The sequence below is a fragment of the Tauraco erythrolophus genome, chromosome 2, assembly GCF_009769465.1.
Source record: "Tauraco erythrolophus isolate bTauEry1 chromosome 2, bTauEry1.pri, whole genome shotgun sequence".
NCBI classification, from domain to species: domain Eukaryota; kingdom Metazoa; phylum Chordata; class Aves; order Musophagiformes; family Musophagidae; genus Tauraco; species Tauraco erythrolophus.
The window spans coordinates 131211268-131228210 of record NC_141466.1 but is presented as its reverse complement, the minus strand read 5'-3'; the positions used below and the strand labels follow the sequence as shown (position 1 = coordinate 131228210).

Sequence of the window (16943 nt, the reverse complement as noted above, 5' to 3'; positions counted from 1 at the left end):
AAAAAACCAAAACGTTTGTAATGCGTGACAAATAAAAATATAGCTTGCATCAGAAAGACTTTTAAAGACATGCAAAATATGTACAGTGCAATTAATGTTCCATGCAAACTTTGGTGAGTTACAGTCATACATTCAAACATGCTAGAGTACACGACTGAGCCCTGCGTTGTTGTTCTTGGAAAACAACCACCCACAGATCTAACGCGAATTTATTTTGTCGTTGTAGTGAAATTTTCTCTAAATTCAGTGGACGTCGAGAAGAACACCTATACGTCATGTTAGGCTATATATATGTTTAATAACACAACTTCCTCATCATACACAGCCATACTCGTACCACACAGTTTTATTATCTTCAGACACCAGCAGCGGGGACTCGGCCTCACTAGCGTTTACACAGGTCGTAGGAACATGCTCATTAGTTACAACTGGCCGTAGGTCGTTACGATCGGATTTCGGATCAGCAGAAGGCTGCTCTTGGTTTTTCGGTACTGACCTAAAGGCTGACAGATTTGCCTGATCGGTCGTTTTTGACGTAGATCTTTGAGGCAACCCACTTATATTACTGACTAATTCAGTGTTAAGGGCCAAAAACGGCTGAGCCGCAGTAAACGATCCTGTGCTGTCCTTACCAGACACACTGACTTTATCATCAAACACACTGGTGCTTAGCAAAGTTCTCTCACGAAAATTGGACCTCTCCATCCTCCAAGTCTTAGGCACATCAGAGTTACATCCTAAATTACGTGGTTTGACTGCATGAGCGGCATCGCTCTGGGGAACACAATCTACTCTGTAAGCCACACAGTGAGAAACATTAGGGGATAACTGGTGTGCTGAGTACTCACTAGAGGTTGATGGAACGCTTCTGTCGGCGCCGGAGGGTGCTGGATCGACTGATACGGGTTGCCTACTGTCCTTAGACAAAAAATCGTGGATGCTTGTCCTCCGAGTGGTTCCCTCCGCCGTGGAAATCACGCTGCTCGCGCGAGGTAAGGTGGCGTAGGGATTGCAATCTCTGGATTGTCGCTGCGATGCGGTCGCCTGGAGCTTGTCTTTACCGGATCTGGCCTTCCCTTGAGCGCCGGAGGGAAACTTGAGCGGGGAGCTGCTGAAGTAGGGGTCTTCGGTTTTACGAAGGCTGGGCCTCACGAGTTGTTCTGGCTTCACGGACCGGCCGTCGGAGAAATCAGCTGTGGTTTTGACGCTGAAAGATCTGACGATTCCGCAGCCGGCAGCCGGCTGTTTTCTTGGCTTTTCCCTCCCTGTCAGCTCCGCGGACTCAGACAAGCTTCTCATGACTTCGTCTAAAAGATTCTCTTCGCTTGTAGATTTCATCTGCCAAAAATATGAAGCATCGTATAAACTTATAAATTGTAATTTTGACAATTCTTAAGCAATCTTTGTGGACATAAGTGAAAAAAATTTCAAAAGTGGCAGTTTGTGTTTGTTTTTTTTAATTTCTCAGCTCTAAAAGCAGCATTAAACGTTTACAGTTACACACTCATGAGTTTTCTGTACAGCTTAGAAGTAAGTACTTCAAAAATTAGGTGTCAGACAGATCACAACTATCTGGAATTAGTTCCTGCAACACTGATTAACTCAAGAAATCAGATGATCAGCACTTCAAGTTGATCTTCTCACTTGCCCGCTGCTATCACTCATCAATACTTCCTAAGCAATTTTGTAGGGACTACTATTTTAACTTATACTGATCATCCAGAGCTAGAAGCTTAAATTCTCTACATGGACAAATAATAAAGACAAAAATCTCAGAAAGTAATACGAAGCACATAACCTTTAGGCACCCTTGGTGCCTAGATTTGGACTGGACAGATCTTTTTTTTTTTTTTTTGAGAAAATACTTCAGAGGTAGGAAAAAATGTTTAGGTGAACTCCATTCAGAGACTCAGTGGAGAAAAAAGTAGTCTTTCTCAAAACGGTAAAAGAGACAATTTGGAAAGAATTAAGCTAAAAGCATTAAGGAAATGCTCTGACAGAGGGTTGGAAAGAGACCTCTTGAATACCCTTCCAACCTGAACGATTCTGTGATGCTATGGAAAGGGATTCTGTGATTCATGAACAGCAGTGGACTAGATGACTCAGGCGGTTTCTATTATTTCTATTGTCACAGGAGTATTGTCTAATGCTTAAAAACCCAAAATCATTGTCACAGAGACCATAGGTGAGAGGTCATTTTAAGTGTCTAACAAAAAAATCCAGAAACTTAGTCCCGACTCAAGTCACAGACTACCCCAATCAATTCAGCTGTGAATGGCTATTTTTCAATTTCAGTTGTGTCGTTGAAATCAGGTGAGTCTGATCCTTACTCCTGATAGTGCCTACTCACAGTACCTGGCTGGCTTTATCCTAGAGCACTCCTACTGAAGAACTGGGGACAAAGAAATTAGCATACTAGCAGAGAAGGCGATTCTGGGCTTCTAACAAACGGTCACTGATTTAGAGAAACATTCTCTTTGTCTCATTCCTCTCAGATTTCAACGAGCTCCAAAGTCAGGTGTTTTGCCGAGCTGAGTTAAAAAGATGAAACTGAAACAGACAAAGAGTCTCTCCTCTGGGAATGAAGTAAAGCATCTTCCTTCCTGCTGATGTAAGACAGATCTGACAACAGCTCTTACTGAAGACGAGTGCTGAACTGGAAAAAGAAAAGTAAACCTACTCTGAGGTTACAGCCTCCCACCTGAACTCTGGTGAGTGCACCATGCTGCAGGATACCAGACAATTCTGTGCAGCAGAGATTGACTTTCTCACCTAACTCAGTAACCCAGACAGGGCCACGCTGCAGAATTCCAAATGATTCTGTGTGTTATACTGCAAGTACAGTTTATCAGGACACAGGCCACACCACTTTTTAATGCAGGTGTAACCAGTAACTCCACAAAGTTTTAAAGCAACTCTACTCACTGAGTCTTCTGTTAATTCTGTGCCCATCTAGGGGATAATACATGGTTAAAATATTTTTTAAACTAACCTCGCTTGAGGTACCCTTGTTGCTTTCTTCTAAAAACTGCTGCAGGGTAACAACTTCACTTCCAGGAGAACCGGTTTTAATCTGTTTTCCACGACTATCCAGTGTTTCAGGCGTTCGTTGCTGGAGCACAGGACTAGACCTTGTATGACCTTTCAGGTACTGAATAGGACTGCTGCTGCTGCTGGACCAAGCCTCGTGTTCATGGAGCAGACTAAATTCCCCGCTGCTGTGACTCTGTGGCCTGCTTTGGTTGTTAACTGCACCTGCTTTTGGGGTAAATGGCATTAAGTATTCCATAAGAAAAATATATGAAAGCTGTTAAACAGCATAACCGTACTCAAATCTGGAATGTTACCAGACTCAGTTCACAATAATTCTATTTAAAATACTAAAAAGTCCAGTTGCCCTTTTGTACTCAAACCAAATCTGTTATTAATACAATTGCACTCCCCTGACTTACCTCCTCCAGCTCTTTGAACGTGACATAGCTTTGGAATAAAAAGCCTTTTACTTGTAATCTGGGCCTTCATCTACATAATACTACCTTTCCACTCTTATTCAGCATCACTCTAATATACTATCAATGAGTTTTACGTTACACGAAATACAAAGGATGGAATGGAAAGAAAATATTTTCTTCAAAGATATTTCTTCAATAAGAGCTATTTAGGAACGCTGATTCTCCAACAGTTTCTGCTGTTACTTCCAATTTATTACAACTGTGGCCTGAAGAAAGCATATGGCATTAAATGCAAAATAAATTCCACAACAATACTTTTTATTTTTCAGTAATTGTGAATTCCTTAAAAAATAATTATGAATAATCAAGTATTTTTTCTACTTCACGCCACTCTTAAGAAATGAACTTAAGTCTGAAGAAAGATAAATGATTTACAGAAGAAATTTCTAATACTGTATAGAAACTGGGGCAAGGACTACCTCAAGAATCTTTTACAGAAGGGAGTAATCAAACAGGCAGAAAATAAACTAATAAAAACCTTAAGCTAGCATCCATCTCTAAATTTCCAAACAAAGAGATACTGTGTAATAAACATAAGCCATGAATATTAAATGAAGTCTTGAGCTGGCAGCCTTCTAGTCCAGTATGTACAATGGTCTCCAGCTGGAATGGCCATTATAAACAAAATTGTATCAAGGCTTGTAGTACATGAAATTTAGAGAATATTTCTAAATGCAGGAAAGTTATTTATCTTTTAAACCCCAAATATTACACATGCCATTTTGTCCAGCTTGTGTTGGACGCTATACAGCACTACGGCAGCAGTGCACACCTAGTAGGATGCCAGGAGAAAAAAAGGGAGCAGCTTCTCTGCTTAAAAACAAGCCATTTTGAAGTTGGGGGCGATTCTTTTTTGTAATTTGGATTAGGTTTGGGTTAAAATAGCTCAAAACTTACAGACTAAGATCACCCTTTTATTAAAAACAGAAGTCCTATTAATACTTGTATCCTTTCCTAATTTGGAGATCAAAGCTATAAAATGCTTAAAGAAAAACATGCTGTGGTGTGTTTGGGGATATTTTTTTTTTTAATTTTTTTTTTTTAACCTATATAGATGATCTTACAGAGAAGATAATGGAAATGAAGCATGTATGTAAATTGACCTACAGCATACCTTTGACTTCATGGAGTGAAGCATTGTTATTGCTATTGCTAGTGGATGTTCTGCCACTATCAAGGCTGGCTGGTCTGGAAGCTAAGTGGAAAATTAGGAGACACCATGATGAACAAAAGTTTAGCAGATGACACGGTACCTTTACATTCTGATCACAGAATGCTGAGAGGCAGGAATCATGCACTATTTCACAGGCTGAGCATGCCCATTGTCAACAAAGTGGTTTCTTACAGATCAGAAAGCGAAGGGATTTCCAGGCAGTCCAAGAGGACGCTTTAGAAAAGGGCACTCGAGGAATGGTAAGGTAGGAGGGAGAGGAAGAGAGAAATAAAGTGCACGTTTAGAATTGAAACGGATTGGTTAGTGGGAAACCAGGATTCTACAGATGGAAGGACGGGCATGCAGAAGGCTGCTCGTGATCAGGTCACTTACAACAGATTTGACAAGGAACCTTGCACATTGTTGGAGTGCCACGAACAGGAGGAGCAAGAGCATCTGCACAGATAATGTCCTGCACTCCTATCCAATACAAGGGAAATGCACGGTTATCGTCTTCAAAAATCTCCGTTGCTCATACTAATTTTAAGTGTTTATAGAAGAGTTAAAACTTCACTTTTGAATCACCTATTATAGCTTTCACTTCAGAGCTTTGCTTGAAGGAACATGTAACGATTTTATAAAATACAATACATGACATTTAGGTTTCACTGAACAATAAACACTGAAAAATCAGGCCAGATTTGGATGTGGGGTTTTTTTTAGGATTGAAATGGTAACTTCATTTTACTATTAACATCAAATAACTTTTTAAAGGGAAAAATGTTTTGATCCTGTTCAGATGCACTTCATAGATACTTTCTACTAGAGATATAGAACATCTATCTGATATAGTAGTTAAAGAAAAGAAGAATCTGAAGAAATGATAGTATATATTCGAGAGATATGCAAATCACAGAAAACATGCTCACTTGTAACGATGCCATTCACTTTTTTTTTGCAAACTTTGTTAACATTCACATAACATATCCTTAACTCATTTAATTAAAGTTCACATCTTACCATGAACTCTTGATCCTGTACTGGAATCGTCACTAATACCTTGTGGACTTACGTCTTCAAAGGATGTAGTATCTATATACAGAAATATAAAAGAAGATGTAAAATAAAATAAAATAAAAAGATTACTGAAATATTTATTATCTGTAAAATACACTAAAATATTTTTCAAACCAATCCATTTTTACTTAGGTAACATTCTGTAGGAAAAATCCTGAAACATTTTATAACTGCAGTTATTACACCTATTCAGGTTCTTAGCACTGCAACTCAATTATTCAGGTTGCTTTTTCCTGAAAAACTTAAAATATAAGTAAAACCAACATTTATACGAAATTGCTGTCACACATAGTCACGTCACGGTGCAAAAAGCTTCTACCTATACCTTTATTATTTAGCAACTGCTTGGATCTGAAGCCTGTAGAAGAGTTGACAGTTGCAAAGTTGATAGCTGTAGTAGAGAAGGCCATAGCTCCCAATTCTTTCCTCCTTTTACCCGTAGATATATCATCAGGACCCTCCAGATGCTCAGAACTACCTGTCCATTGTCCTCCTGCTAGGACCATGGACTGCACCAGGTCATTCATGGCTGGGATGCAAATGAAAGCAAATGATCAGCATGGTCAATGTATTTGCTTCTGTTCTTATTCTGTTTTGCAAAACGTTTTGACAGTTTTCTAAGCATTAAAGCACATTGCAGATACTGGAAGATACAAACACAAGATCATCCACGTTATGACATGCAATTGGCTCAATGAATGAGGAGTGTTGTAAGTCAGAGGCTTCTTTCAGCTCAGTATGGTTCTTAAAACTGATTTTATCAGGTATAATCGCCATGCTTGCGCTGCAATGATGTGCAATATATATGTTAGAAGCTTAGATATACTGTGTGCAATGAGAAAATGGAATGAATAAGGATAAAATGGGCAAAGGTGCCAATACAATATAATGTCAACAATGATACGGGATCCTTGTACAGTGCAGGTTACTGCAGGGATACTGTATTTTACATAATAACAAATAAAAGGATCTGAAGAAGATGACATCTGATGATATTCACCTTTACTTCACAAAACTAGAGAAAATCATCTACCCCTCATTAAAAAATAAAATAAAATAAATCAATACAACACTTTGGCAACAACAACTGACGAATACTTGAAGAGTGACAGACCACCATACAGCCTTGCACTATTTTCTACACTTTCTTTAAACGAAAAATTACACTGATTTCTTAACAAAAGGCTTATGAAATGTGTAATTTGGAACTATTTCGGTTAACATAGTGCACTGTAAATTTATATACACATAGAGATGTGTATATAGACAACTATGTATACAAATATATGCAATCACAATGCACTGAATATATATATGTGTGTGGGTGTGCTTGTGCATGTAAACGTGTGGGTACGTGTGTGCGTGCACATATATAAAGTATTCAGTGCCAAGGTTTAAAAAAAAAAAAAAAAGAAAAAGAAAAAAGAAAAAAGCTCCAGCTCCTTGTATTGTAGCAGGACTCGCACATTGCAAAATAGGAGGAAAAATACAGCGCAGTCCAGGGAGAGGTTAGTGAAAAATTAGTAATGGAAGCCAGTGTAGCCATTTGAAAGAAGCTGAACTGTCATAAAGTCTTACACATGGAGCGACGGTAGAAGGCCTTCATTTTGTCTTTTTCCTTCGGTCTGTTCCTCAAAAAGGGCAGTCTTTTCAGTGCAACCACTTTTATGTCATAGCATGAGGGAAAACGGAAACAGGGAAATGAAAGAAAAAAAGGGAGAAGAACAGATGGAAGTTAAATGTTGAAACTAAGGACAGAAATGAATGTCTGAGTTTAAGCTATGTATGCTACGCTAAAAACCGTCATTCTCGTGCTTCTGTGTGATAATGAAATATGAAAACTACACTGAAACAGGAAAATTACACTATGAAAACTTCAAAATACTCAGAAATGCACCGAAAACAATGGTGAAGAGTGTAACACACTTTGAAAGTTCTAACTGCCAAGCTCTTGAAAAAAATCAATGTAACTTCTTTGCAGACAATTATAGAAATCGACGATTACATAGTTCTTACCATGAAAAATAATATTTCTTGAACACAAAAAAAGTGAAGCAAAAAAAGCTTAAAACAAAAGCAACTCTATGTACAATTTCTACTTTAAAATATGTTCATATCATTATTTTTTTGAGATTAATAACTTTTGTAATGTTTTGCCCTGCATTTCTAGTAAGACACAATCTGCTATCAGCCTTCATTTGTCACATTTTGCGCTCACTAATAATTTTGGTCATCTACTGTCTTGTAGAAAAGTTACATGGACCTTATGTTTGACCTACTGTTTGTGTACAGTGACTTTAACACTTTACTGAAATAATCCACTCCAAGTCTGTAGTAAGAAAAACAAAACCAGGATTTATTGGCTGGAATGATAAACACCAAATTTTTTAGCTGACAAAATATCAAAGATAAAAAAAAAAACAAAACAACCCAAAAGAAAATCCAAATTGAGTGTTGCTGTAGTAGTTTGGGAGGGAGAAAAATCAGAGATACGTAATGTCAGGAAACAGAGTTAAAATTACAAATAGTATTAAAAGATGGAGGAGGGGGAAATGACAAGTTCATCTTGTCCCTAGGTTCAGCTACTCTGCATTAGTAACTGATCATTTCGAAGCGCCCGATAAATGCCAGCTGACTGCCAAGCACACAGGAGCCACATGCAAACAAGGGAGATCCAGAAAGAAACGTGTCATGGAATCACCAAAAAGTTCTTATTTATGCAAAATATGAAAGCGCAGTCCAGTCCCTCAGCCCCAAGATCTGCTTATTTTATCACTCCAGTCATTTCTGGGACACGTGCTTTGTCGTCTGCCTTGCGTTTCTGCTCGAGCAGCAGCTTGTGACACAGCAGTTTGTTTTATGAAGCAGGGCACACACACACACGCATTTACGAGTGCACATCAACTACCCTGGAAGAGAAATAAATCTCCCTCTCCATCACATTATTCTGGGTTTGCCCTTAGACTAAGATAAAGTTTTCACAGTTGCAGAATATAACTCTACCTTGACCAGAGAGGGACAGCAAACACCCTCCTGTGTGGGCGGCAAAGAACAGGGAGGAAAGAAAGGCACATGTGCTTCCTATTTAGGATAGGAGCACGCTAAGTGCAATGTCACCTTGGAATTATTCACTACATGTGTATATAGATATTTTTTGTATGTATATATACACTTGTAGAGACTTCAAAATAACCAGGTTTTTGTTTTGTTTTATTTTCACATCAATAAAGTGTTCCTCCTCTTGTAGGTCCTGAGTAAATAAGCCAAAATCAACACAAACATAGATGCTGACTGGCTCAGAAAAAGCAGAGGGGCTGCTAAACCTCCCCCAGAGGAGACAGGCGTGTTGTCCATCCACTTGTGTATAAAGTACGCAGCTCCGAATCGCTCCCTGCCAAAGGAATACGGGGCACAGCACCAGACTAGTTTTCCAACAGGTAAAAAAACCAACCAGTTTGAGCACTAATGCCATCCAACCAAGGAAGTAACCCTGTTCTATTTCTACTTTTTGTCGTCACGGTGAAACACGGCTCTTTCGTAACTTCTCTAATCCTTTATAGAGGAGATCACTGATCCCTCTGTAATCCTTTATAGACACGGTAACTCATCCCTCTTAATTAAAAACCTCCACCCTAATCTTATTAAAAAGTAACCAGAAGATGTTCAAGAACCAATTGAGTCATCTGTGATTCTTGATCCTTAACATGTACCACTTGCCAAAGGACTGATTTATGGCTCTCAGCAGGTGTACCAACCACCGATGCCCTGCAAATCGGGCACCAAACCCTGCCCTTTGGTAAATGCAGCCTCCTGGAGAGGAGGAATTGTACGAGTAATTTCTGCATGGAACACGACTAAAGAAGTGTCCTGCAAAAAACACTGGAATGGCAGAACTACAGCAGAAACAGACAGGACACCACAAAGTTCAGCTTAGGCAGCTTTCACTCTTTACACCTTTATTCCAACAGACTTTAAAAACGGGATGGCAGGAGGACTATTTTGGTCTCAGTAATCATCTACTCAAAGAAGTCTAGCTATAACTCACTAACTTTTCTCTTTTCAGTATTGTGGGAACATGCTCTTGCTTTATGAGCTGAGAATGAACGATGAGTATGGCAGGATTCCTCCACTGATCAGGAAATCTCCCATTTAGTCATCCTCCTACTGTTTGCCAGAAATACTCTGGGGAATTCTGTACAGATAGTATTAAAATCCTCAAATCATGTTGTTCATGCACACAAGAAAATGTTTGGCAGACATCTTCTAAATGTTTTAGTAAAAGAAAATGGAGCCTAATATATTTCTTGTACTTCCACTATGATACAATGTGTCTGCTACTGATAGTACTATTTAAAGATGACAGGCTTATTAATAGCCTTAATTCCTTGGGACGTTGCTAATAATCTGAAATAGCTAAGTAGAATCTAGCAAAAGTTACCTGTTTTCCTCCACAGAAAAAAATACATTCCATTTGCCTGCCTTGTTTTTTCTATGCAAGAGCTCAGAATTGTATCCTGCTTTCCCTGAGAAAAAAAGGCTCTGCACAAAGCAGATGTCGGATCTGAGGTACTCACCTGATTCAACCACCGAAAACAGATAGGAAAAGTAAAGGTGAAATTCTTCAGCCAGACGAGCACACAGTATCCACGCTGCCTGCAAGATTTAACTGGTGCTGCATCCAGGGACAGCCATACAGGCACCCTCTGCCTTCCAGAGGCCCTCTGGAATCAGACAAGGGCTTCAAGCACTCTGCGAGACCTCAGGTGCTGTTTTCTCTGCAGGAGAGGGTAACCTGATTTTTGTGCCAAGATCACCTATCTTTGTAGGAGAACAGCTCTCTTGAAAACATTCGCACGAGAAAGTGTCCCGTGTTAGGAAAAGTCTCCATCATCATCTTCAAAAGAGGAAAATTTCACCTAGCAAATCTGTTTACCAGCAGTAGGACAATTCATGTGGGAACCAGTATCTCCTCTCGCTTTCTCTGACAAGGCATATGGGGCAGGAAACCTATACATCTCAAAGATCTCTTCATGTCAGATGCTCTGTCCTCTAGCTTTTGAGAACACCACTGATTTCTGCCAGTGTCTGCAATGTGGGGAATGTAACCTGCCTTCTCAAGGACACGCAGGACACTTCACCCTCTGGAACCACTGCCATTTCCTGACGCAGGAGATCAGGGTGGAACAGAACCTGTCTCTTCCCGTCCCCGAAACAGCCTTCAACCAGCGTGGAAAGCTACAACACCTGAGCATTCGCATGGACAGGCGGCAACTTACAGCTCCTCTCTTTCTTGTAGCTGCTTTCCTTGGAAGCTGCTACTGCCAAAGTCACTTCTTACAGGAAAGAGCCAGAGTACCTCGATATTTAGGATTTACAGTCATTCTCAAAGCAGAAGAAATAGACTGCAAAACGTGCACCAGTACTGGTACTTCTCACACTGAAAAATTCTCTTAACTTTGTGAGATGCAAACTGTCTCTGGAAGATTGTCAGCATTGAATTGACACATAATTCATCCGAATTCTATCAAAAAGTGTGGATTCCATGGTGACACGTGTAAAGGAGGAATGATAGGATCCGGAATTAGACCAGCCCTTCCAGTTTGTGGATAATAACTGGGATTAAGGGGAACATGGACAAGGTTCCATGGAGTAGAAAATTAATGAGGTCTGAAGAACTTCAAACCTCTTTCGAGGAACAGCCACCGTAAGTTCAACCATGGCTCTGCCAGGAGGGTAACTGCACGCTACAAGGTCCCAAGTATCATGCAAAGAAAACTGTCACATAAAAGAGCCCTTCCCGAACATGAAATCGTTGACACAGATGCAGATGGTCTGAACCAAAGCGTGCACACTCTTGACTCAAACTAACGCACTTGCAAACACACCCACCACAGCTCCAGCCGCTCCTGAATTCCACAAGACTTGCAGTTTATATGTAAAAGCAACAGTTGCTTTTTAAAAAAGTCAAAAGAACCTGTTTTGAACTTTAACAGACCCTTCCATGGAAAATGCTGAGCTTCCCAAATTGTCGAGTTAGCAACAAGTGATAAAATGTACCCTCGAACTTCTTATTTTCTTCAGTTATTAAAAAAATACTCACAATCTGATCTTGAGTTTCCCTGAAATAGTGGTTTTAGATATTTTTAACATTGACTAAACTTCTGCAATAAGCACAGAAGAAAAAAAAAACCCCACATCAAAATGGCTTTAATAATTTTCAACACAGCAAATTCATAGCTGGCACAAAACCCAGAATATCGCTCTGCTGTCTTTTGAAACTCAAGACACTAAAGTTTAAAAAAGCATTGCCAAGATTTTGAGCGAATGTCGATACACGTGTGTTCTGATGCTTTTACATGCACAGCCAAATGCTTTGGTGCACAGCTACTAAACAGAGTTGTTCCAACCTGGTGACTCAGCTGGGCAGTTTATGATTCACACCAAGAGTGGATAATGAAAAATACAGATAATAAATGTCCGTGCTGCACAGAATCTGGCCTTTTATACTGTGGGCATCCTAACACGACGGCTGTCAGGCTCCTTCAAGGTTAACAAGTTGTGCCTGGAATATTCAATCTACCCACAGCTCTGTAACCCTCCTTACTCTCCCTGTCAGCCACTTAATCTTTAGGATCAGCAATAATTCACATCTTTTTAACAGGTTACATCTCTACATTAACTTTTCCTATTGCATACTCAAACATTACCAGAATTCTTCATCGTCGTTTTTGTGAGATGCTGGAGGAACACCTTCAGACAGAAGATCTTTTTAGCAACTAAAAGACATTAGCACAGCCACAGCTTGGAAAGCACTTCCAAGATAAGGGGAAGGATTCATGCTGGGACAAGTGGGACAAACAAAATAGGGTGCTAGTGGTGGCATCTGACATTCTATCCAAAATTCTGCTCGTCTGACCCAGTAACAGTGCCTGCTTCATTTTACCCAAGCACTGTAAATGTATTTTAACATTTACGTTCAGAACTACAGAAATTCTAAAAACTAGTTCCTGCCCAAACACTTAAGGACCTAGTTTGTAAGAAGTCAGTATAAATCTATCCTTAATAAATGAATTCAGGCTTCGGGCCTAAAGACTTCAAAAATTATCTTTAAAACTCCTCCAAAACACGCAGCCTTTTCTGAGCACCTCTTGTTTTTTAATCGTATCAAAAAGACACTTAGCCAAGGATTATCAAAAGAAAAAAAATGTTCTGCAGTACTCACTACTACTCTTTTTGGTCCCCAAGGTCTGGCCATCTTCAAGAGAGTTTGAGCCCACAGAGGAACTATCCTGACTGTCCTGGTGGGGCAGCTGAAGAAATCCTTCACTGGATTCGGAACGTGTAGGCGTAAGGCTCACGGACTTCAAACGCTCTCGATTCACATCCTTCTTCGATTTTATCAGCTTCCTCATTTTCAGAGTAATCCAGTTGCCCCTTCTGTTATCAATAATACAGTACATTTATTGCATTTATAATACATTACTTATGCCTTCAGGCTTTTCCTAATCTGTATGCAAGACAGACATGATTCTGCTCCTCTGAAGTTTAAGAAAATCTTGTTTTTTCAGCTGGAACAGAATAGGTATGTCATGTTTTAGATTTGTGTTTATTTTTGTATCATGTTCATCAGTACCTTCTTGGTGGAGATGGTTCATAAAATTTATACTGATCCATTATTTTCTCCTCCAATTTCTCCTTCTGTCGCCTTAATTCATTTAACTTGTCACTGCAAACAGAAAGTAATTATCATGTACACTTCAAAAATGTATATATAATGTGTTAGTAGCATGTTCCTTCGGATACGTCATCTGTCACTTTTCATGAGGAATTCTTACATAATATTTGTTTCTTATTGAAAAATCAAGGAAGAGATTCAGCAAATAAACAGTCTTACATTTAACATTATAAAATTGAAAACATTTCCATTTGCCTTTAGTATACAACAGAATTTTCCCCCTTTTTTAATAATACTAAAGAGCACATAGACTAACAGAATCATTTAGACAAGAACATTTTCTCTTCTCTTAAATTCACTAAAAAAGTTCACAGGTTACAACAAACCTAGGCACTTCGCTTGTAGCAGAATGAAGAATAAATAACATTTTTACTCCTCATTTGCATAATCAGTCATGAACACAGTTGCACTGATACTTTGGAACTAAAAATATAATGTTTGTAATTTTTTGTAAATAATAATTTATCTGTTTTTCATATATGATTTAAATTTATATTGTAGAAAGGGAAACATTTCAGAAGTAGCAACCATATTGATTTCTATATACAACAGATGCTTTACAAAAAAAAGTAGGTATTTTTATTATAGGTATTTAAAAAAAAAAATAGGTATTTTTATTGCATGTGCCCTAACCACAGTAATTTCATTGTTTTAAAAACTCACATGTACTGCCTTTGCTCTACATGGAAGAGATCCTTGCTTTCCATATTCTGCTCAAGTAATGTTCTATTCTGTAGCATTAATGTCTGAATTTGATCTAGCAGATGTCTGTTTTCCTCCTCCAGATTTCCTTTAAGCTGGCTAAGCAGCTGTTAAAATATATGAAATGGTACATGCATATATATGTGAGCATATTTTACACACAGATAATGAGATTATCAAGAAAATTTAGGTCTACAAAGGATTCTGATAGTCAAATCAAACAGGAAACTTAACTAAATTATGACTCAACTGATTAAAGCCTCTTTGAAGCTTTCAATAACTTAAAACAGTTTACCTAACACGAACCCAATTTTTGTACTGCCTGTACAACAGACAAATTAATTTGTCTTTAGACACACTTTATTATCTATAAACCAAATGATGAATTCTCAAGTACTTCCAATGACTTTATGAATCTACAAATACACTTATAGAAATATTACAACGATACCAGTCACGAAACTCAGCACGTTTCTCACATACCTCACACTGATTATTTAGTTTTGTCGACGTAATATCCAGTTGTTGGTACTGTTCTTTGAGTTTAGAAAACTCAGCTTCTAATCGTGTTTGTTCTAGTTTGGAATTGTTCAATAATGTTTTCAAATTCTTATGATCAGTTTGGAGAACTTCATTTTCTCTCAAGAGCTGACTGTATGTATGAGTGAGCCTGGAATTAAGACACCATAAAAAAATACATGCGGATAGAAGGAAATGTATTCATTACCCACATTCCCTCTGAAAAGGTAGGATGCATTTTAAGGCAATTTAAGGCAAACCTTAATTTCTCTTCTGGAGGGGGAAGTATTATGCTGGGTGAATACTACCACTAAACATAGCTACTTGCAGCAAGCTACACCTCAGCTGCAGGGGTCAAGCAGGGCTTTGCCTGCGTTTCTGCTCCTACTGGCATCAACCCCAGTTCTCCTGCCCCTTGAGCAACTCAGGCAAAGTGGCTTGCTCCCTCCACAGCTCACAACCACACAAGATGCTATGTGGAATTCAGTATCCTCAGGATACAACAATTATTTTTTCTGTTTGTTTTTTTTTTTTCTAAAATGACTATGGCAGACCATCAGAGTGGAGCTGCTACAAGGTATGGATTGGGCATGTCCTGAAGTGCAGCATCAGGTATTAAGAAACACGACAGGAAACGCTTGTTTAGACCGTGCTGGCAAGTGCCCAGAGCTCTACTAACACACGTCAGACTTTTGCTCTACCTTTCATTTTCATCACGAAGTTTTTTATACTCTGCTGCTACCGTTTCATGTTTTTCGTTCTGCTGCAGCATTTTCTCCTGTTCTACCTTGAGTACTTTCTCCAGTTCTTCCAGCTGCACTTTCTGTTTCAGCAACTGATTGTACCTGCAAACAAAAGGCATGTTTAAGTCTCTCTATTTGGAACGACAAGAAAACATGGAATTTTTTGGAAAATGCGATCTTTCAAAGCGTTAAGATCTTAATGTTGTATTTCATTAATACTAACTTGATTCCTACTAGTTATACGGTGTTTCTCGCTTTTTGCTCAGTATTTACCTATCTTCTAAGTCTTTATGTTCCACCTCCAGATTTTTGTGCGCAGATTTAAGACTTCCATGTTTAGCAATCAGAGATTCATACTCGGAAGCTTGGCGCTCGTGCAGGTGTTCCAGTTTTTCATGATCTTTGAGAAGTGAATCATACAATGACTTCAGATCCTCACGTTCCTTGAGCACACCTTCGTTTTCGTTTTCTAAAGCAGACTGCTGGATCAAGAGCTGTGCGTTCTGATTCATAAGAGATGTGCTTTGAGAATTAAGGGTGGAATTTTCAACCTGCAGTCGTAAACATTTGACAAGAGTTGCAAATTAATTTCATAGTTTGGATTATTTTATCTATCTCCTCCTATTGAAAGATTTCTTCAGTTCAATCCTTAGCAACCTTCTCCTTACTCCATGACCTGACAACCTTTAATGGGAATACTTTTTTCCTTATATCCCAATAGACAATTCCAATTCAAAATATTCCAAGAACATTTTTATAGCAGTATTGCAAGAAAGCACTTAAGCATAAGCTTAAATGGACACGGGGGCGGGGGAGCAATCAAATTACTGTTTACCTTAAAATATCTGTTCAAGTGCTATCTAGATGACAGGTACGTTTTCCTCTCAGCACTGACAGCTCTAGTATCATCTTAGAGAAATGGATCACCACTGATCCTCATATCACAGAAGCCAAATCTATGACATGACTAAAAGGAACCTTCATATTGGCATAGATATTAAAAAAAAAAAAAACAAACGACGACCCAAAATTACTTTATTGTACGGAATCTCTGTTGTCACCATAAATTCCTTATTGTACCCTCATATCCTTTACAATAAGACTCCAAACAGTAGCATTCATTTAACAGAGAGAAAAGGAAATAAAGTAGTAGTTCCTGAAAGGAACTCTCATTCTGTTTTACTGAGGAACTGCTGTTCACAGTTCTCTCCCAACAACATTAATGTCCTTATGTTGTGAGATCTGATGGAAAGTACTCTCCTTGTAGAAGACTACAATTTCTTCAACAATTATGTCGGAAAAATATTAATGCCTATTAATACATTAAAGCCTTCAACATTAGATAGACAAAAAAACCCCAAACAACAACTTTACTTCGTGTGCCTCTGGAAAGATTAACCTAATCTAATCCTTGGCTATCTTAAAGAACTGACGATACCGAACGTGTTTGTCATCTGACCGGTATTAGACTAGTTTCCCTCTCTTTTCTATTCAAGAAATGA

General features: G+C 38.7%; 1 protein-coding gene across 6 annotated transcripts in view; it reads right to left on the bottom strand.

The window, feature by feature from the left end:
- Positions 1 to 16943, bottom strand: part of CCDC88A (coiled-coil and HOOK domain protein 88A) — a 74352-nt gene that overhangs the window by 3224 nt on the left and 54185 nt on the right. For 2 of the 6 annotated variants that reach the window (XM_086631903.1, XM_086631902.1), the window contains 13 exons: positions 15715 to 15992; positions 15400 to 15543; positions 14663 to 14849; positions 14141 to 14286; positions 13376 to 13468; positions 12965 to 13179; positions 7321 to 7404; positions 6068 to 6271; positions 5686 to 5757; positions 5059 to 5145; positions 4627 to 4707; positions 2993 to 3258; positions 316 to 1338 (listed from right to left, as the gene is read on the bottom strand). In XM_086631903.1, coding sequence (XP_086488029.1) covers positions 316 to 1338; positions 2993 to 3258; positions 4627 to 4707; positions 5059 to 5145; positions 5686 to 5757; positions 6068 to 6271; positions 7321 to 7404; positions 12965 to 13179; positions 13376 to 13468; positions 14141 to 14286; positions 14663 to 14849; positions 15400 to 15543; positions 15715 to 15992 — 2880 coding nt within the window. Of the gene's footprint in view, positions 1 to 315; positions 1339 to 2992; positions 3259 to 4626; positions 4708 to 4857; positions 4915 to 5058; positions 5146 to 5685; positions 5758 to 6067; positions 6272 to 7320; positions 7405 to 12964; positions 13180 to 13375; positions 13469 to 14140; positions 14287 to 14662; positions 14850 to 15399; positions 15544 to 15714; positions 15993 to 16943 lie in introns of those variants that run through there. The other 4 variants (XM_086631905.1, XM_009987142.2, XM_086631901.1 and 1 more) reach the window with 3 other exon arrangements.